A 27,824-nucleotide genomic window follows, 5' to 3' on the forward strand; every position below is an offset into this window, starting at 1 on the left:
AAAAAAGGGATGCCAAACACAGGCTGCTAGGTTGAACTATTAGGAACAAACCAAGTTCAAAACCAAACTGCTAAGCAGTGCAAGGTGGGTCAACAGTACAAAATGCTATAAAGCTACCAAAACCACCTTCAAAAGTCTTTTCACAAAGCAAAGTGGGGGTCAGCTGCACAAAGCATCTTCCAAAAGCTGTCCCAATGGAAGAATGACTCCAGGTGGGCCTCATCATCCACTGATTGGCTTGGTCAACTTCTGCTTGGTCCAATGGAGTTCCCTCTCTGCAGCCACCGGGCAGCCAATCAGCTGAGTGTGTTCCCACATCTGAATCTGCATAAAAACAAACAGACTGCAAAACGTCTAAAGGCCAAGGGCTGTAACAAAATTACAGTAGGAATCTGGAAAACTAACCCTGCATCCATGGCGCAGACGTGGCTGCAGAACCCCAGAGTAATGGGTTCCGAATAAAAGCCTCTCAGCTGTCCTCGTTTCCCCAGTAAACTGCACCACAATCTTTAAATGTGGTTCCACAACTTAAGCAGTTATATATGAGGTACGGTTTCCGGTACTCAGCCTGAAATTCTTTAGAGAATTTCTTCCAGTCAACGACACCTTCAATTGAAAAAAGAAATTGTTAAAATCATCAAACACAACATTTTACAAAGTAGCACTTGCATAAGGACAAGGCCTTTCCCTTTCCTAATGTATTCAACATGCAGTGCAAAAGTCCTTTGTGACAGAAAATTTCAATTAATGCCTGATCTTTAAATGTAACTACAAATGAAGTAATTTGTGGATCCATGTGAAACAGTTAAACTTTTTAATGTTGTGTAGCTAAGGTCAACGACTCTTATTGTTTTATTATGTCTACAAAACCTCTGAAGTTATTAAAATGAAAATCAATTAAAATGAAAATCAACACTACACACATCTCCAAAATACATGACTAAATTTACAAAACTATGTTTAGGTCATACAAGAAATATATATACTCAGTATTAATCCATCCGCAAAACGCAACAGATCAGCCAAATTCGTGTAGCTAAGCGACGTTATGCTACAAAACTTTCTACACATAGGTGTAGTGATGTTACCTCTAACACCGAGGCTGCAAAGCACGCTTCAAACTCGACAGGGTAGTTATGGTGAAGCAGTGGGCCGGAGTTTGCTTCATGTGACGTCACCGATCACGTGTGAACCACTTCACTGCTTCATTCAGACCGAGTCAGCTGACTGCTTTGAGTTGAGTGGCGGAGTTTCAAACATCAGGCGCGATTTAGTGTATTTAAGATGCTCTCAAGTCCCGGTTCACATCCCCGTTCTACACGTATTATACGTTACGAACAGCTCTCGTTTTTGGATATTCGGAGTTTTGGTGGATTATTCTGTCATGGAGCAACCATCTAGGAAGCGTTCCCAAGTCTGGCAATATTTTGATTGGTTCCACCTAATAAGGTCATGTACATTCAAAGTGTTTATTAAAAGGTATATAGCCTATACTATGCTGTAGTGTTATAGTCAGGGGATCATGTTATGCAAGAGGTGCGGTAACTTGTTGTTATCTTGGTTTTACAGGTGCAGTGTTTGCTTTGCCGGCAGCTCCTGACGTATAATAATAATAATAATAATAATACGTCATAAATGCTGAGGCATTATAGAGCCAAACACGAGAACACTCAGCCTCGTGCCACCAATCAAGGTCATCATAACATAGATATAGATATATATGCAAAATTAGAAAGAACGACAGTTAAATGTTTGTAAGTTAAAATGAAGTCACTTGTCTTTATTATTTTCTTTCTTTATTGTTTTTAGGATCCAGGAAGCAAGAGCTTGATGAAGCTCTTGTGCACTTCATAGTGAAGGACTCCCAGCCTTTCTCTGTATCCAAACCTAGACCACCCAGCCAAACAGTTCCTAGTTACACCAGCCTCCTCTGTTTCCTGTGAAAGAGTATTTTCCAAAGCTGGAAAAATTGTCTAAAAAAAAGAAACCGTTTGAGGTCTTCTACTGTGCAGAAATTACTTTTGTTGAATAAAAACACCTGAAGTAACACAAGCACCCTCTTTATTACACCAAGCACAATGTGCAAAAACACCAAGCACACTCCCAAAGAAAATATCAGAATGAGCTTTATTGCCAAGTTCGTACATACAACAAACAAGGAATTTGACTCCGGTACACTTTTTCTTTTTTGTTTTTGCGTTATAAGATATATTCTGCATATATCTTTATGTTCCTAAATACATATATACAAGGTGGAATTGCGACTTTGGTACTTTATTAAATGCTGAACAGAGAAACAGCCTGGGGTAAGAAACTGTCTCTGGCGGCTGGTTTTAGTAAACAGTGCTCTGTAGCGACGGCCTGAAGGTAAAACTCTGAACAGTTTATGTGCAGGATGTGTGGGGTCTGCAGAGATTTTGGCAGCTCTTTTCCTAACCCTAGAGCTGTATAAGTCCTGGATGGATATAAATGACAAATCAAAAATTTTCACTTCATTTATTTTTTTTAGTCATTTATTTAAAATGGGACAGTGGAATTTCATAAAACAAATGACAATTCAAGTTAAAGAAGCCAGAATTAGCCTAATGGCTATTTTTCCTCTGTAATCCCCTACAGTTCACATTGTTTTTAAATTCTTATTTTTTCATGAGTTAATTACTCAGAATCTTTAATGGGTTACTAAAAACACACATGTACAACACGCATATATACATACAAGTGCATCACATTCGCAGGGCTTCATTTGGTGCAACAATCGCTACTGCCAGTAGATGTCACCCAAGGGAATTAAATGAACCTTCGGGTAGTGAACCACTTTATGACACAATGGTTCAAAATGACTCTATGCTTCAAAAAGCCTCAGTTTGACATCACTACATAGGTGTATTTTTGCTATGGTGACATGCTAGTAATAAACCTCAACACAATACATTAATACGTTTATGGTCCACGTCTCTCCAATGTGTTCCTGTACTTTTGACCTGTACTTTTTTTACCTACAAATTTGTACATGTAGGCTTCATAATACAAACTGACAACATTAAAAATATAATTTCGAAAATTAACTTAATGACTGATAATTGCGTTACCTTCATTCTGTGCTTCTCCGTACAACTTCATACAGGTTAGCTCTGTATATATATACCTCCGTGAAAAACAGAGGACATAAAGCCAACCAATCACTGTTCGTAGTCACGGAACGCCTAAAGGTTGAGAAACCCCCACTTCGGTGGAGAAACGCCCACTTTTAGTCTGCAGAGACCCCGTGTCACTGCCGCAGGTCTTTGTGCTGCGTTCAAGTGCCAGAGATAAGCTCGTAAATGAAAGGCGCACACATGCTGCATTCGGCAGAGTGGGAGAAATCCATATTGCTCCACAGTTCTCACCAGAAGCAGTAGCACACCCAAGTTGAGACTGTTGTTGTTGCAAGTTATAGGACAAAGGAATTTGCTTTTTATTTTAATACTATTATATAACAACATTTCTCTCAATTTTATTGATTAAAACACAAAAAAGAAAAAGTTGACAAACAGATACAGTCCTATGTGTGCCACTGGTTATAGAGATACAAACCGTCAGGAAGGTTAATAAATAGTTTATATCGATCACATTCACTAAATCACATGTTTGTAGCAGCCATACTGGATATTAAACTCAGCCCTTTTGGTTTGTTTTCTGACAAGGAACTGGCAAACTCCAACCTCTGAATGCCAAGGGAACGCACAATAGGTGTGCGGAGGTGTGTCTTTGTGAGGCACAGAACATGGATCTGAAACTTTATATACTTGTGGAAAAATTAGCCTGCTTCTGTCATTCACATACGATCCATCTCAAGATGTAGTTGTCATTTTTACCTTTAAACATCAGATACAAGTGCTGGGTTATATTATTATCACCCAGTGTAGTGAAGAACACTGACATTTATTGTAAACACCTGGAAAAGGAAAATTTGGCCTTTCCGTTATTTTCAATATCATTACCGAACAATTAAAATATTCTTACAAGAGAACGTTAGGTACAACACACAGTATTTGTCTTTCAGCAACCCCATTTTTTGCACTTTAATATTATAGTAAATAGGACCACATCTATTCAGTGACTTTTACTAGAAAGCAGACTTCAGTGCACCCCAATTCTGCTTTCAATTTACTAAACTAAATGCAACTAACATGACTAAAAAGACTGACCCAAATCCTGCTCTTATTGCAGAGAATTACTACAAAAACTCAGACTATCTTACTTTTTATTAGAATATTGTATGCTTAGTTTATTGCTGAGCAGGTAAAAAAAATCCCAATTAAATTATTTGTGATCTAAAAATTATATTGTTTTGGTGCGTAAGTACTTTTGACTTCACATTGGCCCATATGTCAAAATGTTTGGACCCCCTGATTTAGGTCATGCTCATTGCCTAAACTTCTTCATAACTAGCTTTTAGAAGTTTTTTTAAAATAATTTTTTCCTACACAAGCACTATGATATGTTTACACTTTGTTTGCTTTTCTGACAATAAAGCAGATTTTCTTCTGGTGTATTGTGGGTATCATGAGACATAAACCTATATCGATCGAGTTGGTCCCAGAAGCTGAAGCCCATGGGTAGTTCAAGCGAGGCCAAGATCAAAGCGGACTTCTACTGTCTTCTAAAATAACTGAATTAAAAATGTCTTGGTGGTTTATGTGAACAGCAGTTTCCGAACCTTAAAACCCCTGGAATGTTTGCATTGGATGGTAATTTACAGAGAAGCCAGTTAATTTCTAAATAGGAAACTGAGATTAGAGACAGTGCGCTGCTAATGATGTTCCTTGTGAAACACATACCGAGGAAGCTATATGTAAAGTGTTTCCGGTCAGAATAACTACCCTATAGAAAACTAGCGGACTTGTTGATTTTGCAGCGTTCTCTCATTTTTTAAGGTTTAAAAAACCTTTTGTCTAAATCTTGTGTCATGCCAACATTGAAGTGTACTTAAATTCCATGTTGACATTTATTTCTGACCCAAGTTATTAGTTTTACTTACAGTTCCAAGAAGTCTGACAGGAATAAAGGGTGGGATCAAAACATTCTCCAGGTGCATCTTCTTGCAATAATCAATGCATAAACTGGTAATGATCTATGTATTTCAAGCATGCATTACAAGGCAAACGTGATAATGAAGTGGATATCAACTTGTGGGCAAAGCATGAATAAAACAATAGGTCATCATGTGTCAGGATTTGGCCTGTAACTTTATATCCAGCGAGTCAGGGTGACTTGCAGAAATCCTGAGCAACATTGTAGAAATCTACTCATCAAATAATTTTTGCATTTACTAATAAATGCATTTAAAAGCAATATATCTAACTTCTCTTTTGTATACTCAAGAAACATGTTTAAAAAGTAATGTATAAAAATCATCACATTTGTGTAACTTGAGTGTTCCAGAAATGTTCTACTAGTAAAATTATAAAAACCTGATTGGGGTTTACATTAGTTTTCTGTCCCTGGTTCTCATGACACATTTAGTTGCAGAACCCTTGCAGAACTCAGGTTGGTGGGTAATAAAGCTCTTCATTAACTTAAGATGTGTTTGAGCTTTGAAGCATCTAAGATTTGTATGAACTAGTTTTGTAAACATGGATATTTGAAGACACCACCTTTTTGCCTATATACAAAAACTGCACATCACTCTGAACGCACAATTCTCAAAGTGAAACGAGGTGGTGGCAGGATCATGGGAATCCTTTTTTTTTTTTTTTTTTTTGCAGCACTAGTGGCCTTTATTTTTGGAATTTGAAAGTAGGCAGACAGAAAGTGGTGTGAAGAGAGGAGCAAGACATGCAGCACAGGTCGCCGGGGTCGGGAGTCGAACCAGGGAAAGCTATATTGCGGTGAAAGCCTCCATATAGGGGTTGCGTGCTCTACCACTACACCATGCACCACGCTTAAGAATGCTTTTCTTAATCAGAAACAGGGAGGCTGGTCAGATTTAGGAAGTTGGGATTGGAAGATGGATGGAGCCAAGTTAGGGGCACTCTTTGCAGAAAAGCTGTTAGAGGCTGCAAAAGACTTGAGACTAGGGTGGAGGTTCACCCTCCAGTAGGACGACTACCCTAAACATACAGCCAGAGCTACAAAGGAAGTGTTTAAGAGCAAAACATATTCATGTGTTGCAATGACCCAGTCAAAATCTGGTCCTGAACCTAATTGAGAATCTGTAGCAGGACTTGAAAATTCATTTTCTCAGACACTACCCCCATCCAGCCTGACTGAGCTTGAACTATTTTGCAAAGAAGAATGGGAAAAGCTGGAAGAGGCGTATCCAAAAATACTTGCAGCTGTAAATGCAGTGAAATGTGGTTTTACAAAGTATTTAATACTATTGTTAATAGTTTAGGTATCTACCAACCGCAATTATTAGCTCATTGACCTCATCTAGAGCTCTGACAGTAAAGGTACACCAAAAAAAAAAACGTTACACTTTTAATTACAAGTGTACTTAAGTTAAAAAATGCTGCTTATATAGTTGCTTAAATATGAAAAGGTAGAGCTTGGAAGAAGCATATTTTCCTTATAAGGACAGTTCCTTTAAAAACAATGAGAAATCTGCAGATGACAGATTAAAGAACTTTTAACTTTTATAACTAACATAACAAAATGTTTCTAGACACCATCACCACCACAAAAGTGACTGACCTTTAAGTTCCTAATTGGTTGTGGAGAAAAGCACTAAAGCTCTCAAGGTAGTTTGACATGATGAAAATACTGTATTAATATGTCTGAAAAACTAATTCTTTGCAAAAACATGTTAATACGACATGTTTTACTCTAGTTGATGCAAAATATCTTTTACTTGTCTAATACTTATATGTCACCTACTAAAAATGTAAATCTCTTGCCATGAAGCAAAAATAAATTATTATTACAAATATAATCCAATTCAAAGTTGGGTTTTATTTCATGTTTGAGCTGAGAAACAACAGTAAAAAAAGTCATTGGAAAAATATAGATGAACCATGGATTACATAAGAAAAATAATGCATGAATATGTACATGAAGTTACAAAAAGCTGAAAAAACCTTATTTCCAATGAAAAATAAAAGTAATAGAGCAAAAAAGTAAATCAATGCCAATTATTTTGATTCTGGATTTATTATATTGAGCAAGTGCTACACGAGGATTGAAAAAAATCTTTCAGGGCAACTACATTAAAAATAAATAACTGACATCTTACTCGTATTAATCATAATTTACTTTACAATTGCACAAAAAACACTTGACATTAAGACCTTGTTCTGACTTCTTGTTGTCAACACAAATCCAACAAATGTTAACACATTCCTGTAAAGTTTTACAAATACGTTTATGTGTAAAACACAGCAGATTTGAGTTTCTTTGTCTGATCTTAAATGAAACATTATTGCTGACAACCATGCTTATTGAAACCCCTGGTAAAGGGGTATAAAACATAAAAAATAACCTTAAACTAAACGAGTCTGTTATTGCAGGAAAGGTCCCCCTCATTTAAAAAACATAACCAAAAAAACATTGTATTCTAGCATTAGCAGCGCCATCACTGGAGCTACTACTTGTCACCCATAACCAAGTTTAAAATAAATGTAACCAAAGTAATTAATGTATACTTTACTTTTTAAGGTAGTCATTTTGACTTCCTGTTTTTCTGGGATATATGATATGAGTCCCATTTTTCTTAGCCACTTGTGAAAATAGGAAAGACAAGACATACAATTTTCCATGGCTATCTCAGTCCACAGACCTTAATCTTATCTCTCCTCAAGAAAGGACCCAGGAGTATCAATCCTACAAAAATTATGTAAAGAATGATCAAAGATTCCTTTTTTTCTATATGCTCCAACCTTATAAAACTGTTCCAGAAGTGCTTTTCTATTTTTAATAGGGGGTTGTACATAGAAGAGGTTGCAGGAGTGCCAATAAGGGGGCAACGGTGATTTTGTTAAAAACAAGTTGGTTTTAATATAAAATATTCCGCCTCTCAATGACTGTACTCAAATGAAAGCTTGGATTTTTCTCAAATGTTCAAGATGTAATTACATTACTGCAAAAAATAATTCATAGTTTTTTGTTTTTACACATCCTAAAACAGGGTTGCAGATAAAGCTAGTATAATCTGAAAGATGAAACTTTACTAAGTTACATGTTTCTCTATAAAATACTTATTTATAAATCAGGGCACGCTTTTCTTTCAAAACTACTCTCGTCCCCTTATGATGCTGAGTTTAACAGCCTGCACGTTATACTGTCCAGGCAGGCAACAAATGTGACTTTTACAGAACATAATAATTATTACTAAACAAAAAAGGCAGCTGAGAAAATAATTTATGTATAATTTTACAGATTTTATGAGGACTTTGAAATAATCCTTCACTGATTGTTCAACTGCTATTCATTTTCAAACCATTAGATGGCTCTGTTTACACACGTATAAAACTTCAGCAGACGTTAAACTGACATTTTTTACATAAGGCACATAGGTTAGATCAAAGTCACGTTTTTTAAAACCTTGAAACAACTGGAATTGGCTCTCATAAACACAGATGTTCTCAAAAATATTTAATGGTTGTGTACAGAGGCTTACGTAGACTAATTAAGGGCATTAATCATTTTGGGCTTTCATTGATGCATATGAACTGCTCTTTTTCCAGAATGGAGAGACTCTAAAACATACAACTTCAATGATTTTTAAAAACTAGAACTAGGTGTACAAGTTTGAATATATATTGTGGATTTTTTTCTAATCCACACATGGTCAAACATTTTCATATAGACTCAAATACATACATATACCTCTCCCACTAGAATTTGGATAATGCTCCTTTGTAAGTTGCACAGAAATCATTTGCTTTTGCAGCCATCAAAGAGCTATTGGCATAAGTCTGGCTGAATATTTGAAACACTCTTTCTGGTCCACTTTTTAATAGGGTTGGCGCCATTCCAGAGACCTTTTGTTTGCCAACATTATCCATTCCAAAACCAGTTTTGGATTTGCTTTTGGGATCACGGTCCTGTTGGGACACCCAATGTTTTTTAAAGATTCAGCCATATGACAAAAACGGTCCACCTCGGATGAAAAGAAGTTGATCAGGATGTGAAGGAGCCACCAGTGATCAAGCGTGTTTTAAAATTAAAAATGCTGGACAACAGTTTAATGTTGCAATTCACAGTGAGGCTGTCTACCAAGAAAGAAAAAAAACATATCCAAAATAGACACAGTTAGACAGAAAATTGATGCATCCCAAAGGAATTACCAAATGCCTTTCAGACAAACATTTAATGGCAAGAAGAGACAAAGATGAAGCTGTTTGGCCTTTCAAACATAAGCACACATAAAATGTCAAGCATGGTGGTGGTAGTATCAGGCTGTGGGTGTATTCTGCCAAAGGAATGGTAGTATATTGAAAGGCAACTTCCTCCTAATTCTTTAACTCCCTCTTTATTATCGGATAAAATTAAATGGATAAAACATGTTAACATTAGGTTTCTGGAATGATCACTATCTTCAGTCTCAACCATGTTGAAAAATTTTAAACTATGATTAAAAGTTGGATCCATGCCGGAAAATCAAACTATTTAAATAAGCTCTGCCATTTATGTTAAGAAGCCAGAGTTATGCCAGGAGCGTGTTAATGGCTGCAAAGAAGTGTGTGGCTAACAGGCATTTAGCCACATCTTAAAAGATGAATGTCTATCTCTGAGCCTATAAGGCTAATTCTGACCTTCTGTGGATCAGTGAAAATGCCAAATAAATTCAAACCTACACCAAATTTGTGTTTTTTGAAACAAAAAAATAAGAGTTTTTCACTTTAATTAAATGTATCCAGACTTTTATAAAAACAAATCTTAAATGAATCTGCATTAAAGTAGATGGTCACTTAAGGTACTAGATTTATTCCTTTTCTAGCTTTGATTTAGATAATAAAGTCAAAGGACAAGCCATTAAGAACAGAAAATAAAAGAAATAGCTGGCCTTCTTAATATATCAGGGAAATGTAAATGTTTATCTACCTCTTTCTTGGCCATTTGAATAAGATTTGCCTAAACCACGTTTTGTGTATTAAGTGAAAATACACATTTTTCAGCCAAGCTCTTTCTCTCAGTTTCCGTCTACAATATCTCTTTCTTGTAGCCTTAATTTTTCTGTACAGATATATAAAAGTGAGCCTTGACTTTGGTTCAGAGAAGGATGGCAAATTATGCATCTTTACCAAAGCTAAGATGAGCTGAATTTGCCTGCTGGATACAGCCCCTTGCTGTCAGCAGTCCAGAATCAAATCTTCTTGGCGTTTTGCTGTTTTTGCTTGCGGAGATGAGCTTCGATCTCATGCCTGAAGAAGAGCATCCCCAGCTGGCCGTGCGAGGCCTCATTCATGGCCTTGGACTGCATGCACATTCGGTACTGGTCTGGAGGCAGCTCGTCGGCACAGTGCTTCTCATGCCACAGGTGGAACAGGCTGCGTGACGGCGCTCGGATGACCAGGAGGTTGCTGTGGAGGTACTTTCTGTAGAGGTGGACATCTTCACCGCCCCAGCCTTTGATGTCGATGTCAAAACCCCCTGACAGAACAGACATGGTCATCAGAGAATGCGTCATTATGTTATGCTAAGCGTTTTGCAGCTTGGCACACAGTTATAGTGTCACATTCACTTTCTACAAAAAAATCTGATTTTGAATGAGAGTTTGCAGTTGATCAATTTCATTTTGAGATTTGTTATTTTAGGGTGTATGTTGAACTGATGCTGACTGATTTGGATCAGGCTCCTCTAAACCTGCTCCATGGCTCATGACTCAAGCTTCAGGGTTCTGCAGGGATTGGCAATATGGACTTAAAATTTTTATAACAATGCTTTGTGGTATTTATTGTGTGAACGATAAAATGATGATAAAAACTGCAACCCCATGGCTGTAACTACATGTCACTGCAGTAAAACCCCCACAAACAGAAATTCTGCTTTTAGAAAAGATACCTATTTTCCTTAGGACACCAGGTATCAAAACAAGTGTGATTTTTTTTTTACTAAACTGCACACAGTAACAGCATTTAATCATATTTTTAGTTGATATTTATTGATGGTCTCATCACTCAAGTGGAGAAAGTATTCAACGTAACAATCATGACAATACCCTCAGTTTTGGGGCTTTTCAGACATCAAATTTATCATCGTCATGGCTAATCAAAATGCTTATCATGATAAGAAATCTTTTGCAATAATAAATGCCCACCCCTACCAACTAACAAAATTTGGTGTCAGATTGCCATTTGAGAGAAAAATCCCTCTATTTTAACAAAATCCACATTTGATACAATGTTCCTATATTTACAGTAAAGTGGAAAAAAGTACTCCTTTTTTACATGTCTGCATATGTAAAAAAACATGTGTTCTTTACCATATTCTAAAATATTTACATGATAAATATTCACTTCAATGTAGTACATCTAGAAAAAGACGGAACAAGTATTGCTTATTTGGAAGAATTGCCAGAAAGAAACCTCTTCTCAATTAAAATAATTTCGCAGCACAACTTCTGCTGTATCTGAATAAACTACAAGAGTTTTGGAACAATGTCCTTTAGATAGATGAGACCAAAGCAGTGTTGTTTGGTCACAATCCATATTGCCATGTGAGCTATATAACCAAACACAGCATGTCAGCGCCAACACCTCATACAAACTGTCAAGCACAGTGGAGGAGGGGTCAAGATTTGGGCTACTTTTGGAGCCGCAGTACCTGGGCTTCTTGCACTCCTAATCATATCAAAGTATTCTGGAGCCAAATGTGATTCTGACAGCTGAACTCGAAACAAACCTGAAGGAAGATGTTAAATAAAACACAAGAGAACATTTTCAACAGCATGGCTGAAGAAGAAAAGAATGAAGGTCCTGCGAGGTTTGTTAAAGTCCATACCTCAAACTAACCGAAATTCTGAGACATTTAGAGAGACCAATTTACCTCACATTTCTCCTCACTAAGTAGTTAGACTGTGTTAGGAAGTCAGAGAACCCAGAGAGAAGCCACATGCATGGGGAGAACATGCAAGCTCCATGCAGAAAGACCCCAGGACCTTTTTGCTTCAAGGCAACACTCCTATTAACCGTGCCCACTTAGTTTTCCAGAAACAGCTCATGTTTGCTTAATTTTTGTTGAGGAAATACTAAAAATGGGGAATTGGTTAGGCTGTTTTTCTAATGAACACTTCACAGTCAGAGCTCCAGAACTGTCAGTGTGGTTGTCTTGTGGTTGTTTTTTCCCAGACTTCGCTGGTTCTGGGTTTTCCCTGGTTACAGGCTCATAACCCCCATTTAAACTGGCAGGAATTAAGAATTGAATCCTGGTCTACTCAGTGCTTGTCGTGCTGTTTGCAGTCAGCTGTATCACCTAGAACCCTTAAGGAGGGAGAGGAGGTCGAACCACCTGATCTTACCCAAGTGCCAGATAAATACCATGACTTAGGTTCAATATTTGGTAAATCATGGGCCCTCTCTCTCCCTGCACACCGTCCATATGACTGCGCAATTGACCTGTTACCGGGGGCTCCTTTACTTACTAGCCGGTTATATAAGATCTCATGGCCAGAAAGAGAGACAATGGAGAATTATATAGCCAAATCCCTTGCAGTAGGCATTATCTGGCCATCCTCGTCGCCCCTCGGGCGGGGTTTTTCTTTGTTGGCTAAAAGGACGGTTCCCTACGTCCTTGTATAGATTACAGGGGCTAAATGCTATCACTGTTAAAAACAAGTACCCTTTACCGCAACTTTCATCTACTTTGGAACCAGTACATGGGACCACAATCTTCTCAAAACTAGACCTTAGACATGCCTATCATTTAGTTCGGATCTGCCAGAGGGATGAGTAGAAGACGGCATTCAAGACCCCGCTGGGACATTTTGAGTATCTTGTCATGCCTTTTGGACTATGCAATGCTCCTGCCGTTTGTCAGGCCCTCGTCAATGACGTTTTACAGGACTTCCTGAATTTGTTTGTTTTTGCTTATTTAGATGACATCCTGATCTATTCTAAGACTCTTGCAGAACACAGCCGACATGTCCGTCTGGTCTTGCAACGCCTGTTGGAGAACCAACTACAGGTCCTTCTCAAAATATTAGCATATTGTGATAAAGTTCATTATTTTCCATAATGTAATGATGAAAATTTAACATTCATATATTTTAGATTCATTGCACACTAACTGAAATATTTCAGGTCTTTTATTGTCTTAATACGGATGATTTTGGCATACAGCTCATGAAAACCCAAAATTCCTATCTCACAAAATTAGCATATCATTAAAAGGGTCTCTAAACGAGCTATGAATCAACGAGTTAACTCTAAACACCTGCAAAAGATTCCTGAGGCCTTTAAAACTCCCAGCCTGGTTTACCACTCAAAACCCTCAAGCTAGAGGGGAAGACACAGAAAGAAATTTCTGAACGAATAGGCTGTTCCCAGAGTGCTGTATCAAGGCACCTCAGTGGGAAGTCTGTGGGAAGGAAAAAGTGTGGCAGAAAACGCTGCACAACGAGAAGAGGTGACCGGACCCTGAGGAAGATTGTGGAGAAGGGCCGATTCCAGACCTTGGGGGACCTGCGGAAGCAGTGGACTGAGTCTGGAGTAGAAACATCCAGAGCCACCGTGCACAGGCGTGTGCAGGAAATGGGCTACAGGTGCCGCATTCCCCAGGTCAAGCCCCTTTTGAACCAGAAACAGCGGCAGAAGCGCCTGACCTGGGCTACAGAGAAGCAGCACTGGACTGTTGCTCAGTGGTCCAAAGTACTTTTTCCGGATGAAAGCAAATTCTGCATGTCATTCGGAAATCAAGATGCCAGAGTCTGGAGGAAGACTGGGGAGAAGGAAATGCCAAAATGCCAGAAGTCCAGTGTCAAGTACCCACAGTCAGTGATGGTCTGGGGTGCCGTGTCAGCTGCTGGTGTTGGTCCACTGTGTTTTATCAAGGGCAGGGTCAATGCAGCTAGCTATCAGGAGATTTTGGAGCACTTCATGCTTCCATCTGCTGAAAAGCTATATGGAGATGAAGATTTCATTTTTCAGCACGACTTGGCACCTGCTCACAGTGCCAAAACCACTGGTAAATGGTTTACTGACCATGGTATCACTGTGCTCAATTGGCCTGCCAACTCTCCTGACCTGAACCCCATAGAGAATCTGTGGGATATTGTGAAGAGAACGTTGAGAGACTCAAAACCCAACACTCTGGATGAGCTAAAGGCCGTTATCGAAGCATCCTGGGCCTCCATAAGACCTCAGCAGTGCCACAGGCTGATTGCCTCCATGCCACGCCGCATTGAAGCAGTCATTTCTGCAAAAGGATTCCCGACCAAGTATTGAGTGCATAACTGTACATGATTATGTGAAGGTTGACGTTTTTTGTATTAAAAACACTTTTCTTTTATTGGTCGGATGAAATATGCTAATTTTGTGAGATAGGAATTTTGGGTTTTCATGAGCTGTATGCCAAAATCATCCGTATTAAGACAATAAAAGACCTGAAATATTTCAGTTAGTGTGCAATGAATCTAAAATATATGAATGTTAAATTTTCATCATTACATTATGGAAAATAATGAACTTTATCACAATATGCTAATATTTTGAGAAGGACCTGTATATGTCAAAGCTGAGAAGTGCGAGTTTCATCGGTCATCCATCAGCTTTTTGAGCCACATCCTCGAGGGTGGACAGGTTCGTGCTGATCCAGACAAGGTCAGGGCAGTGGAAGACTGGCCTACACCTACCACTCGGAAACAATTGCAACCATTTTTAGGATTTGCCAACTTCTACAGGAGGTTTATTCAGGACTACAGCCGCATGGCCAGCCCTCTGACCGCCCTGACGTCCACAAAGATTCCCTTCACCTGGACCCCGCTGAGGCCGCCTTCTCCACTTTAAAGAGCAAGTTAACCCAGGCTCCTGTGCTCGTCCACCCAGATTCAGCCAAGCAGTTCGTCTTGGAGGTCGACGCATCAAACTCTGGAGTAGGTGCGGTACTGTCTCGGCGCCATGGCTGTGATAAGAAGCTTCACCCCTGCGCCTTTTTCTCTTGCCGTCTGTCGACGGCAGAGAGGAATTATGATGTCGGAGACAGGGAGTTCTTGGCCATCAAGCTGGCTTTGGAGGAGTGGTGGCACTGGCTGGAGTACGCCGAGCAGCTGGTGCTAGTTTGGACAGACCACAAGAACCTGTCTTACATCCAAGCCGCTAAGCGGTTAAATCCCCGTCAGTCACGTTGGTCACTTTTCTTTTCCCGCTTTAATTTTTTGATCTCTTATAGACCTGGAACCAAGAATACCAAACCTGATGCCCTGTCCCGACAATTCAATCCAGATGATTCAGAGAAGCTGGCTACTGCTACCCTGCTGCACCATAGGGGGCATGACCTGGGAGATTGAGGACTGTGTGCAACAGGCTTTCCTCACTGACCCGGGTTCTGGAACGGGGCCACCTCACCGCATGTTCGTCCCTGCCCAGTATGGTCCTGGCTTATAACCTGGTTTCACACTACAAAGTTTGCCGTCCATCCAGAAGCCAGTCGGACCATCGCCTCGATTACCAGACGTTTCTGGTGGCCCACGCAACACAAAGATGTTAAGGACTACGTCTCTGCCTGTTCAGTCTGTGCCCGAAATAAGACTTCTAATCGTCCACCTGCGGGTCTCCTACAACCACTCAGTATTTCTCACCGACCTTGGTCCCACATCGCTGTGGATTTTGTCACCGGCCTCCATACCTCTCAGGGTATGACCACAATTATGACTATTATAGACAGGGTTTCTAAATCATGCCATCTCATTCATCTCAGGAGGTTGCCCTCAGCCCTTCAGACTGCCAAGCTCCTGGTTAGCATGTGTTCCGGCTCCATGGTATTCCCCAAGATGTTCTATCCGACCGTGGCCCCCAATTCACCGCCCAAGTCTGGAAGGAGTTCTGCACCGCCCTGGGAGCTAAGGTTTCACTGACGTCCAGTCACCACCCACAGACCAATGGTCAGGTAGAGAGGCTCAACCAGGAGCTAGAGGCTGCTCTCCGCTGTGTGACCTCTTCCAGTCCCACTGAATAGAGCACCTACCTCCCTTGAGTCGAATACTCATACAACTCTCACGTGTCGGCTGCTACTGGTTTCTCTCCATTCGAGGTCTCACTGGGGTATCAGCCACCCCTTTTCCCGTCCGATGAGAAGAAGACCGCAGTGACGTCAGTCCAGCAGCACATCCAGGGAAGTAAGCGCATCTGGTCCGCTGCCTCCAGGGCTCTCCATCAGACTGCAGCCCAGAACAAACGCTATGCGGACAGATGACGTGTCCCTGCTCCTGCCTACCGCCCGGGTCAGCAGGTTTGGTTGTCCACACAGGACGTTCCACTCAAGTCCCTATCCAAAGAACTGTCTCCCAGGTTCATCAGCCCATACACTATTCAGTCTCTCATCAACCCTGCCTCTGTTCGCTTTTGTTTGCCTGCCAATCTCCGTATCCACCCTGTTTTTCATGTCTCTCAGATTAAACCCGTCCAATCTAGCACACTCTAGTACTGCGTACCACTAAAAGATTGTGCGCCGGTACGCAGTACCGGGAAGAAGGAAGAACGGCTGTCTGTTATGAAGCCGTCATCAAGAACCAGTTATGGCTGCAAAACTTTACAAGCACACAAAGAAGTTCAGATCCGCTACCAATAGGCAGCCTAAAACACGACTTAATCTGTTTATAAATATAGTTATTTTCCCCTCATTCCAAATAGTTTCTGAACTGTTTTGCTATGATGGAGCCTCAGTGCTCCTGTTTTGCGTCTCTCTCCTCGGAGCTCGAGGCTGTTGTGAACAGCCAGCCTTTAAAACGAGCACCGCTACGTTTAATGTCTGTCTGCTCGCTGCTAAATACCCCAGTTAAAAGCAAAGGGAGAGTAACTAGTTGTGTTTCATGTTATTTTGGTGAATTACAACAACACAGTACAGCTCGAAAACACTGCTTATGACCAGAAATTTCACACACACTACACGAGAGTGCATGCGTGCTAACCCCCAAAACAGAGCATTTGCCAGTGAGATCGGTGCGTTCGATTTAATATACTGGGAGATTTTACACAGGTGGTGCACATACATAAAAAGCCGCCGCTTGCATTAGGACAGGACGAACAATAAATCACTTAGCATCTACAGACTTTTAAATAAAAACCGCGAAAACAACCAAACTGTCAAATTTTTTATTTAAATGAAATCAAAACTTGACCACAATGCAGAGAACAATAAGTTATTTGTTCAAAAGAAAAGATGGAAACTGAAGATGAAAAGTTATGCATCAGAAAATGGTTTATCATTGTTTCATACATGGCAGTTCTTTAACAAATGAAATATATATTACATTGTCAAGTGATTCTAATTTCTGCCTTATACAGACAGCCTACAGTAAAGTAAAATATTGATTAGTTTGAGTTTGGACTTTGTTGAGAGAGAGAGATCCCGAGGGGGCCACAGATGAGAGTACCAATTAACACACACACACACACACACACACATCCGTGTTTTACTATCTTTATGAGGACTTTTCGATTACTTCCATTGACTTCCATTCATTTTCCTTGATTTTTAGTGCCTAACCCTGACCCTAACACTAACCCTAACCAGTTAATACCTAACCCTAACCCTAACCCTAACAATAACTCAATTCATACCCTAGTCCTAAACCTAACCCCTGTCCCAAGAATGGAATTTGAAAAAGTGAGGACTAGGAAAATGTCCTCACTTTGCGATAAAAATATGAAAAATGGTTCTCACTCAGCAACAAGTACAAGAACACACACACACACACACACACACACACACACCCCCAGTGCCTCTGCAGCCCTCCCTCTAGCTCTGCCCCTAAGTACCGGCAAGAATTTGAAACTACTTTCACCCCTGCCTCTCTGTCTGGTTAAACGAACCCTGTCCACCCTCCTACGGTTCCTCCTGGATCATCAAGAAGCCCCAACGGAATCAGCACTACCTCACTGTTCCAGACTCGCAACCATCTCCCCCCCTGGTGGATCGCCCCACCCGAATAGTAAGCCTAACCACAGAATTAGCAAGTCTGTATCCCAATCTGAACTCACCTTGTTGTTTTCCCTTCCAGTCAGACGGCCTTCCTGGAAACTTTGCTCCTTGTACATTTCACAAATTGCCGTTTCTCTGTTTGAGTGTTCTCTGCATGTGGGTCAAATCGGCCTTAAAAACGATGACAAGAACAACTCCATGCATACTTGGACTGATCTCACATCATATTCTATTGTAAAGTCAACTGTGTATTCTTTATTTCCATTATTACATATACAAAAAAAAAAAATCCTCACCAAGAGCAAAGTGTTCGGAGTCAGATTCCTAGTTTGTCAGTACAATCTTGGCAATAAAGCTAATGCCAATTTTTTTTCACATCGAGGTTAGATTTAAATATTTTAAATCATTTTAAAACCCATTGAAAACCAGATGTGTTTAATTATACATAAAAACCATAGTCTTGAGAGACAGTGTACACTCTTCTTACTATGGGTGCAGTTCATCATCTGACTGTACGTATAATTGAAATTATTCTTCACTACGGCACGGTGTTTCTAACTTTGGATCCTCTTTTCAACAGAGAAAGTAGAGCAGATTTTAAGGAGTAGCTCCCTAGTGATGTTGTCAATTCACCTTAAGGATCTGGATAGCTTCTGTAATGTTTTGGCTAAATCTAGAGCTTGAATATAAGACTGCAACATTCAAATGAATAAAAGCTTTGTGAACTCAAAATTGAAATATCAAGATGAGTCTCTTTTTTTGTATTTTTTATTGCAGAGCTAAGATAGGAATCTGTCTGCATGAAACACAGAATTCCAGTGCACCATTATATGGTTTTAAATTGGAGGGAAACAAAACTGAAGTATATTATTACAATTTTATTTAAAAGTTTGTTTATTTATTTTAGTAATACAATTAAATAAGTTAATTGTTAATTTTGAAGATGTATGGCTGTAGGTCTTACGGCTAATGCCACAAAAGGTATTCAAGCATATTAATGGAAAGTTGAGTGGAAGAAAACATTTTGGTAAAAAAGCAACCTTGTGAAGTGAAGCCTATTTCTAAATTTGATGGAGATTCTTAAGGCATACACTGACGCTGAAGACCCACCACACACAGATACCCAGGACATAAGGCACAAAGTTAAAATCCTTGGGCTAAGTCACTTCTGAACCAGAGACGCCAGAAGTGTCTCATATGGGCTAAAGACAAAAAGGACTGGACAGTTGCTCAGAGGTTCCCTTTTCAGATGAAAGACCTTGACTTTCATACATGCCTTTTTTACAAAATGTTGTTTTTAATTAGCTATCATCTTTAATCATCTAAATTATCATTATGTCATTAATCTATAAAATATATGAATGTCACTTTTGAACTGAATCAGTGAAAAACTTTTTTTTCACAGACAGAGTTGCTGCTGAGAGTCATTTCCTGCAGAGTAATATAATAAAACCTTCTTCCTGTAGTGAACAGTAATGCAATCCTGAGCTATTTGTGCCCTGCTGTTTTTCATGTCTGTTAGGCATTGGCGTCATTAGCAGTGCGGATATTGCTGCTGCATATGAAGAAGTTGATTTTTACTGTGCAATGTCATGCCTCCACTCAGATAATCAACCCTCTGGTGGATCTGACTGTGAAATCCTTGAGCCGTTGTAAAAGTGGTGTGACTGCAGTGTAAACTCTATTGTGTAATCCCTACCTATGTTGATGAAGTCAGACCTGTACTGACATGTCATACCGAAACCAAAATCCCTCCAGAAGCCCGTGTCTTTCTTGATCACCTACAGGGAGAGTTGCCAAAAATATTCTGAAACACACAGTAGGATTTGTAGATCTAGCTGTATAAGAGGAAAAATATGTCAAAACCTTCTCCACAAGTAGCTAGCAGTTATATTTCATCCCTACTGACCGCCAGAGGGCGGTGCTGAAAGCACTGAATGTTCCCTTCAGGACGCTGGTGGTGCAACTGCGGCAGTTGGGTTTAGCGACGCAGCATTGCAGGCCTTTGCGCTGATGACCAGAGAGCTCGGCCGTGTCATGTCTTTTCTTGTTCAAGCTCGTCGACAGGTCTGCCTGGCGCAGTCTCCTCTGACGGAAGCATGCCGTCGGACCCTCAGGGGCGTCCCAGTCGTGCCAGGGGAGTTGTTCGGATCAGCAGCTGTGGAGGCGCTGGAGCGAACTGTTCAGGCACGCCAGACTAGCCAGCAGCTTTCTGGCCTCCGCAGGAGTATGCCCCCTCCTCCTCAGCGCTCGAGCCATCCTTCCGTTAGCCCGAGTGCTCGGCCGCCACCTCAGCATGGTGATATGTCGGTGGGGTTCTAACCACGAGAGGTGGAGACCCAGCAGGGACTTTCGTCAGCCATTCCGCCGCCCAGTTAGACAGACACGGGATCCTGGTCGCCCCCACCCCAGGGCTCCCAGGGGCAGTGGGGGTCGAAGATGATGCCACAGGGCCAGCAGTCGGACATTTCTCCCATCAGCAGCTTAGTTTCTGGGCTGCTCATACTGTGGATCTGTGGGTGGCTACCACTTTGACCCACGGTTACAGGCCACAATTCCGACGGTGGCCCCCCATCTCACGGCGGATCAAAATGACCGTTATCGCCGACCCAGTGAGATCCCAAGCACTGGAGCAGGAGCTTTCCGCCCTCCTGGCCAAGGGTGCATTCGAGGCTGAAGACCTTCTACGGCATCCCAGGGGCTACTATTCGATGTACTTTGCGGTGACAAAGAAAACAGGCAGTTTTCGCCCCATTTTAGATCTCAGGGGACTCAATCAGTTCCTGAGGATGCTTCCCTTCCACATGCTTACGACGTCAGAAGTTCTTCAGGCTGTTGCAAAGGGAGACAGGTTTACGTCAATAGATCTGACGGACGCCTAATTTCATGTGCCTATTGTGGCAGAACATCGCCGCTTTCTCAGGTTTGCTTATCGGGGTCGCCATTGGCAATTTCGGGTACTCCCGTTCGGCCTCTCCCTTTCCCCAAGGGTGTTTACTCGTTGCGTGAAAGCGGTCCTCTCTCCCCTGCAAGCCTCTGGAGTCAGAATTCTTCTGTATCTGGAGACTGGTTCTTTTGCGCCGTCTCTCGGGCAGGTGCCATCCAAGATACGTACCGCCTTCTTGCTCATGTGTCACAGTTGGGCCTCAAAGTCAACTTGGCGAAGAGTTGCCTGGTTCCGTCCCAGATGACCACTTTTCTTGGGATGCTTTTGGACTCGACAACTTTGAAGGCTCGTCCATCTGTTCTCAGGGTGGCCGACATACTCCAGTTGGTTAGTCAGTTCAGGCTGGGCAGGCGGTTTCCCAACATCACCTTCCTGCAGCTGCTAGGCACTCGTGTTGTGCCCCTGGGTTTGCTCCTTCTGCGTCCTTTGCAGAGGTGGCTCAACAGCTTTCGCCTGGACGCCAAGTTGCACAGGCGTTGCAGGCTCATGGTGACATGGACTTGCTTTTGTGCCCTAGCACCATGGCGAGACGAGACTTGTTTGTTCATGGTTGTCCCTTTGGGGTTAGTGGTATGTCGCAGGGAGGTGGTCACAACAGATGCCAGCCCCATGGGCTGGGGCGCTGTGTGGCAACAGAGAGCGGTCCAGGGTCTCTGGCATCAGCGGGAGCGCTCCGAACACATAAACATGCTGGAGCTGGGAGCTGTACACATGGCCCTCAGGTGCTTTCTGCCCCACCTAGAGGGACGGCATGTGCCAGTTCGAACAGACAACACCTCTGTCGTTTACCACAACCATCACGGAGGCACCAGATCGATGAGGCTTCTGGAGGTGTCCAAGGATCTCTCTCGCCAGGCCCCTGCTCCGAGAGAGTGATCTCTTCACTGCCATGTGGTGCGCATGATCTGGAGATGCTTTGGTCAGGCGGAGGTGGATCTGTTTGCCACAGAGGAGTCAACTCATTGCCCTCTCTGGTATTCCCTAACAGGGGCATCAGGCGCACTGGGCCAGGACGCGCTAGCTCCTCCCTGGCCTTGGGTTCTCCTGTACACTTCTCCACCCCTCTCGCTGATTTGGCCTACTCTACGGAGGGTTCTCGGAGAGGGCCACAGGTTGTTGTGGCTCCGTTATGGCCAGTGCGACCGTGGTTCCCGCTGCTTCGGAGCCTGTGTCACAGCACCCCATGGTGTCTTCCATCCAGGAGGGATCTGCCGTCCCAGTTGGGCGGATTGATATGGCACCCCGACCCTCAACGTCTCCGGCTGTGGGCATGGCCACTGGGAGGCTGACTGGGTGTTCGGACCCTGCCAGACGCACCATATTGAGTGCTAGGGCACCCTCTACTCGTCAGCAGTATGTCAACAGATGGCGTCTTTTTTCGCAGTGGTGTTCTGGCCGCAATGAAGATCCGGTTTCTTGTCCGATGCCCACTATTCTGGAGTTTCTCCAGTCCCTAATTGATAAGGGCGGCTCTCCTTCGACGCTCAAGGTATATGTCGCAGCAATTTCATGTCATCATGCATCTGTTGATGACCGAATGGTGGAGAGCCACAATATGGTCTCTCTTTTTCTGGGCGGTGCATGTAGGTTGCGCCCGCCGCTGGTTCGGAGAGTGCCCGACTGGAATCTGCCATTGGTTCTCGAAGCTTTGTGCCGCTCCCGCATCGAGCCTTTGGTGCAGGCAGACCTCAAGTTGCTCTCTTATAAGACTGCCTTTTTGTTGGCTATTGTTTCGGCTAAGAGGGTTGGCAAGCTGCATGCTCTTTCTGTCAGTCTCTCATGTCTCTGATGGGGTCCAGATGGTTCTGGGGTTGCCTTGTGGCCTAACACTGCGTTTGTGCCTAAGGTGTTGTCCAGTTCGCACCTTAACCAGCCATTGATATTGGCTCGGTTTCGGCCTCAGTCAGGTGCAACGGCGGATGGGTCTGAGTTATTGTGCACAGTACGGCCACTGGAGGCATACGTTGCTGCCACTGAAATAGTTAGACGCTCAGACCAGCTTTTCCTGTGCTATGGCTGTCCCAGGTTGGGTTGTCCTCTTGCTAGACAACGTCTCTCCCACTGGATTGTGAATGTCATCTGCCACACCTACAGGGCAGGACACTGTCCACTGCCGGTCCATGTGAAGGCCCATTCTAACAGGAGCGTCTCTGCTTCCTGGGCTGCTATGAGGGGGGTTCTGCTGGAGGCCATATGTGCTGCTGCATCGAGGGCTTCGCCAGGTTTGCCAGGTTCTACAATGTTAATGTGGCCGCCCTCATCCCCTGGGCCAGGTTCTTCTGCGAGGCTCCGCTGGTCCCTCTCAGTGAGATATGTGTTCAGGATTCCTCGTGACATGGTTGGTATTAGTCATTAAGTGCTTTCAGCACCGCCCTCTTGCGGTAAGTAGGGATGAAATAGAATGAAAGTTACGTATGTAACTACGGTTCTATGAATCCCGGATGACCGCCAGAGATTCTCTGTCACTCAGAATCCTTGCTTCTGCGAGAAGATTCTGTAGGAACAGAGCCTTGGATGACAAAGGCATATATAGCCTCTGGTCATCCGGTGTGTCACAGGTGTGACTCTGTTGGTATAATTACTCGAACTGCGCATGCGCAAAGGGAACATTCAGTGCTTACAGCACCGCCCTCTGGCGGCCATCCGGGATTCATAGAACCGTAGTTACATACGTAACGTTCGTTTTATAAAACTGACAAACTATGGATCTGGAGGTCATGCATTACCAGTTGTTGTTCCACAGGAGGGATGTGCTCAGGATTTCCATATATCAGGGCAGGGTTGTACTGGCTGAATAATACAGGGTAGAACACCTTTTTACCTGCAGGGACAAAGCAGTGTTTCACTTTGTCTGTGATCTTAATGATCTTAATTCATAATTTTTTTCACTCAAAGTTTTATTAGTCCCCATAATAAGATCACTGAATGGAATTGCTTCCAATTGTTTTGACTGAGGTAGAGTGTAAATGTGCTTATTGATGGGAGCCACATTTCACTTTCTCTCAAGTGAGGAGGTATGAAGTCAGAGGTATTGACATCACTGTTTAATTAAAAAGCAATCTAAAATCAGGTCACATCATTTTTTTGTCATTTAGTCAATGTTATTGTGCACTCATGCCAAAAAAGACCCCTTCATCTGTAAAATCAGATACACTATTTGTCCCAGAAACTACATTTAGTTAGAAGTAAAAGCCAAGATCTTTTCAGTTCAGGTAATCAAAAATATTCAGATGAAGCCTAAATGTAAATCTTCACTGTAGAGCTTGTGAAGAGTCTCACCTGGCTGCGTATTGAGTCGGCAGGTGTTGAGGAAATCAGCGGTGAAATAAATGTCCACATCACAGAAGAAAAGCAGGACGTTGCCTCCCTTCCACGCCCGGGCCCCAATGTCCAAACCTCGTCCCCGAGAAAACTCTTCATCCAGCTGCAGCAGTGTATAGTTCTTGAAACTGGCTTCCCTTCAAATGCACATAGATCATGCAAGTCATTAGAGCAGCAGTCAAACACTTCGAATCTTTTGCATTGAACTGCAAATAAACACAAAACTGTCTTGGTTTGAATGAGTTAGGTATCATCACGCCTGTTCATAAAAATCTTACATGCAATAATGATATTGATCAGTCTGATTAGCTAAATCAAAGTTCAAACTCTTGTTCTTCTGTTTTATGTAGCTGATTAATGCCACTAATGCAGCTTTAACTCCCCTCGCTGAAGCATGGAGATATATTTCCTGTGCAACAGCATTTACATGCACCACTGAAGAGTGATATTGTGTAATCTGAAAAGATAAAGATTCTTTTTAAAACAAAACAAATGCAAAAATATTCATCAAACAGTTAACTTCAATGCAAACCCCCAGTGTTTTTACTCTGATTTGGATCTAGGCGACTGAAGAGGAGTCACAAATTCAGACCACAGGAATAGAAACCTTCCTATCTCTGTGGGTTTTCATTGGTGTGGCACGAGTAAAGAGAAACAGCTGGATGTAGATGCACACAGCTGTGGCTCTTTCTTTGATCATAACAATTCACAGTTCGTCACCAATCCTTGACTCAACCATGCGCCCACACAGACACACAGCAGCTCCCACAGACATATCGTTTTCATATGGAGAGACTGAGGCAAAAGAGGCTCATGTCTTATTTTGAAACGGAACAAACAGAGAGAACAATCAATTTTCATTCAACAAGCTTATAAAACATATGGAAAAAGGCAGCTAGAGACAGCTACAGTAATTTTTGAGGGGAATTCATTGTGAGGAGGGGAAAAGTTTATTCTTCAGGCAGCTTGAATCACTTTCCAAGTGTCATCCCTTTTTTTAGGTCTGTGAATGTGAACATTTATTTTCCTTGCACTAATGTGTAAACACCTTTGACTCACTCCGATCCGTTCAGCCTCTTCCATAACTATGACAATGAGACCTTTTGATCCTAAATGTCTCCAACCACATGATGCAGGAACCAAGCACCTTATTTGACTGTGTGAACAACAGTTTCAGTGATGCCCAGTAAAAACACCCTCGTCACATTCCAAAAATATCTGATGACTTCAAAGTTCAAGGCGGATGATGTCCGTATGTAACTACATGTCTGTGGTAACGAGCTGTCAGCCGAAGCTGTCGAAGCACAGAGACCAGCATCCATGTCTGTCAGCAGTACATGAATCCAAACAGCATGGGTGTCCGCGCAGAGTCCACAGGAGACGAGTACTGTACAGCTGGTACTAACTGTCCACAGATGGCAAAGGCAGAACAATGACTCTGCTTGTTTCAAACAACTTTAATGCAGTCTCAGCTTTAATGTGGCAGGAAGTAAGTAGGAAATCAAGTAAACCTGTAAACTGTTAAAGGAGAGCACCTGAAAGGACTGTCAGGATTATGGTAACTTGTAATACTAATATGTTCTATCTGTATAGCGCTTTTCTAGGAACTCAAAGATGCTTTACAGAGGTACAACAATAAAAACCAAACGGTACAACATACCACATAAAAAAGGCAGATTAGTATTCATACCCCTTGAACTTCTTTATATTTAGTTACAGGTCCTTCACAAAATATTAGCATATTGTGATAAAGTTAATTATTTTCCATAATGTCATGATAAAAATTTAACATTCATATATTTTAGATTCATTGCACACTAACTGAAATATTTCAGGTCTTTTATTGTCTTAATACGGATGATTTTGGCATACAGCTCATGAAAACCCAAAATTCCTATCTCACAAAATTAGCATATTTCATCCGACCAATAAAAGAAAAGGGTTTTTAATACAAAAAACGTCAACCTTCAAATAATCATGTACAGTTATGCACTCAATACTTGGTCGGGAATCCTTTGGCAGAAATGACTGCTTCAATGCGGCGTGGCATGGAGGCAATCAGCCTGTGGCACTGCTGAGGTCTTATGGAGGCCCAGGATGCTTCGATAGCGGCCTTTAGCTCATCCAGAGTGTTGGGTCTTGAGTCTCTCAACGTTCTCTTCACAATATCCCACAGATTCTCTATGGGGTTCAGGTCAGGAGAGTTGGCAGGCCAATTGAGCACAGTGATACCATGGTCAGTAAACCATTTACCAGTGGTTTTGGCACTGTGAGCAGGTGCCAGGTCGTGCTGAAAAAATGAAATCTTCATCTCCATAAAGCTTTTCAGCAGATGGAAGCATGAAGTGCTCCAAAATCTCCTGATAGCTAGCTGCATTGACCCTGCCCTTGATAAAACACAGTGGACCAACACCAGCAGCTGACACGGCACCCCAGACCATCATTGACTGTGGGTACTTGACACTGGACTTCTGGCATTTTGGCATTTCCTTCTCCCCAGTCTTCCTCCAGACTCTGGCACCTTGATTTCCGAATGACATGCAGAATTTGCTTTCATCTGAAAAAAGTACTTTGGACCACTGAGCAACAGTCCAGTGCTGCTTCTCTGTAGCCCAGGTCAGGCGCTTCTGCCGCTGTTTCTGGTTCAAAAGTGGCTTGACTTGGGGAATGCGGCACCTGTAGCCCATTTCCTGCACACGCCTGTGCACGGTGGCTCTGGATGTTTCTACTCCAGACTCAGTCCACTGCTTCTGCAGGTCCCCCAAGGTCTGGAATCGGCCCTTCTCCACAATCTTCCTCAGGGTCCGGTCACCTCTTCTTGTTGTGCAGCGTTTTCTGCCACACGTTTTCCTTCCCACAGACTTCCCACTGAGGTGCCTTGATACAGCACTCTGGGAACAGCCTATTCGTTCAGAAATTTCTTTCTGTGTCTTACCCTCTTGCTTGAGCGTGTCAATAGTGGCCTTCTGGACAGCAGTCAGGTCGGCAGTCTTACCCATGATTGGGGTTTTGAGTGATGAACCAGGCTGGGAGTTTTAAAGGCCTCAGGAATCTTTTGCAGGTGTTTAGAGTTAACTCGTTGATTTAGATGATTAGGTTCATAGCTTGTTTAGAGACCCTTTTAATGATATGCTAATTTTTTGAGATAGGTATTTTGGGTTTTCATGAGCTGTATGCCAAAATCATCTGTATTAAGACAATAAAAGACCTGAAATATTTCAGTTAGTGTGCAATGAATCTAAAATATATGAATGTTAAATTTTCATCATGACATTATGGAAAATAATGAACTTTATCACAATATGCTAATATTTTGAGAAGGACCTGTACAACCACAAACTTGAATGTATTTCATCTGGATTTTTGTGATAGAACACAAAGTAGTGCATAACTGTGAAGTGGAATGAAAATTATTCATGGAGCATCTGTAAAACCAAAATGTTCAATTCTTTTCTCAGAATCTAAACTTGCTTAGGTCTGGACTCTAACTGGTCCATTA

At 42.0% G+C, this 27,824-nt stretch overlaps 1 protein-coding gene across 2 annotated transcripts in view; it reads right to left on the reverse strand.

The window, feature by feature from the left end:
- Positions 1 to 288: 288 nt before the first annotated feature.
- The window catches only part of csgalnact1a (chondroitin sulfate N-acetylgalactosaminyltransferase 1a), a 71,351-nt gene continuing 43,815 nt past the window's right edge, over positions 289 to 27,824 (reverse strand). Inside the window, exons 5-9 of one of the 2 annotated variants that reach the window (XR_007039342.1) lie at positions 24,284 to 24,462; positions 23,731 to 23,825; positions 19,757 to 19,838; positions 406 to 606; positions 289 to 324 (exon numbers count right to left, since the gene is read on the reverse strand). Coding sequence is in view for 1 of the 2 variants with exons in the window: in XM_047372902.1 (XP_047228858.1) it covers positions 10,286 to 10,572; positions 19,757 to 19,838; positions 23,731 to 23,825; positions 24,284 to 24,462 (643 nt within the window). In the remaining variant the exon portion in view is untranslated. Of the gene's footprint in view, positions 325 to 405; positions 607 to 6,913; positions 10,573 to 19,756; positions 19,839 to 23,730; positions 23,826 to 24,283; positions 24,463 to 27,824 lie in introns of those variants that run through there. The other variant, XM_047372902.1, reaches the window with a different exon arrangement.

Source organism: Girardinichthys multiradiatus, chromosome 8 (assembly GCF_021462225.1).
Source record: "Girardinichthys multiradiatus isolate DD_20200921_A chromosome 8, DD_fGirMul_XY1, whole genome shotgun sequence".
NCBI lineage: Eukaryota > Metazoa > Chordata > Actinopteri > Cyprinodontiformes > Goodeidae > Girardinichthys > Girardinichthys multiradiatus.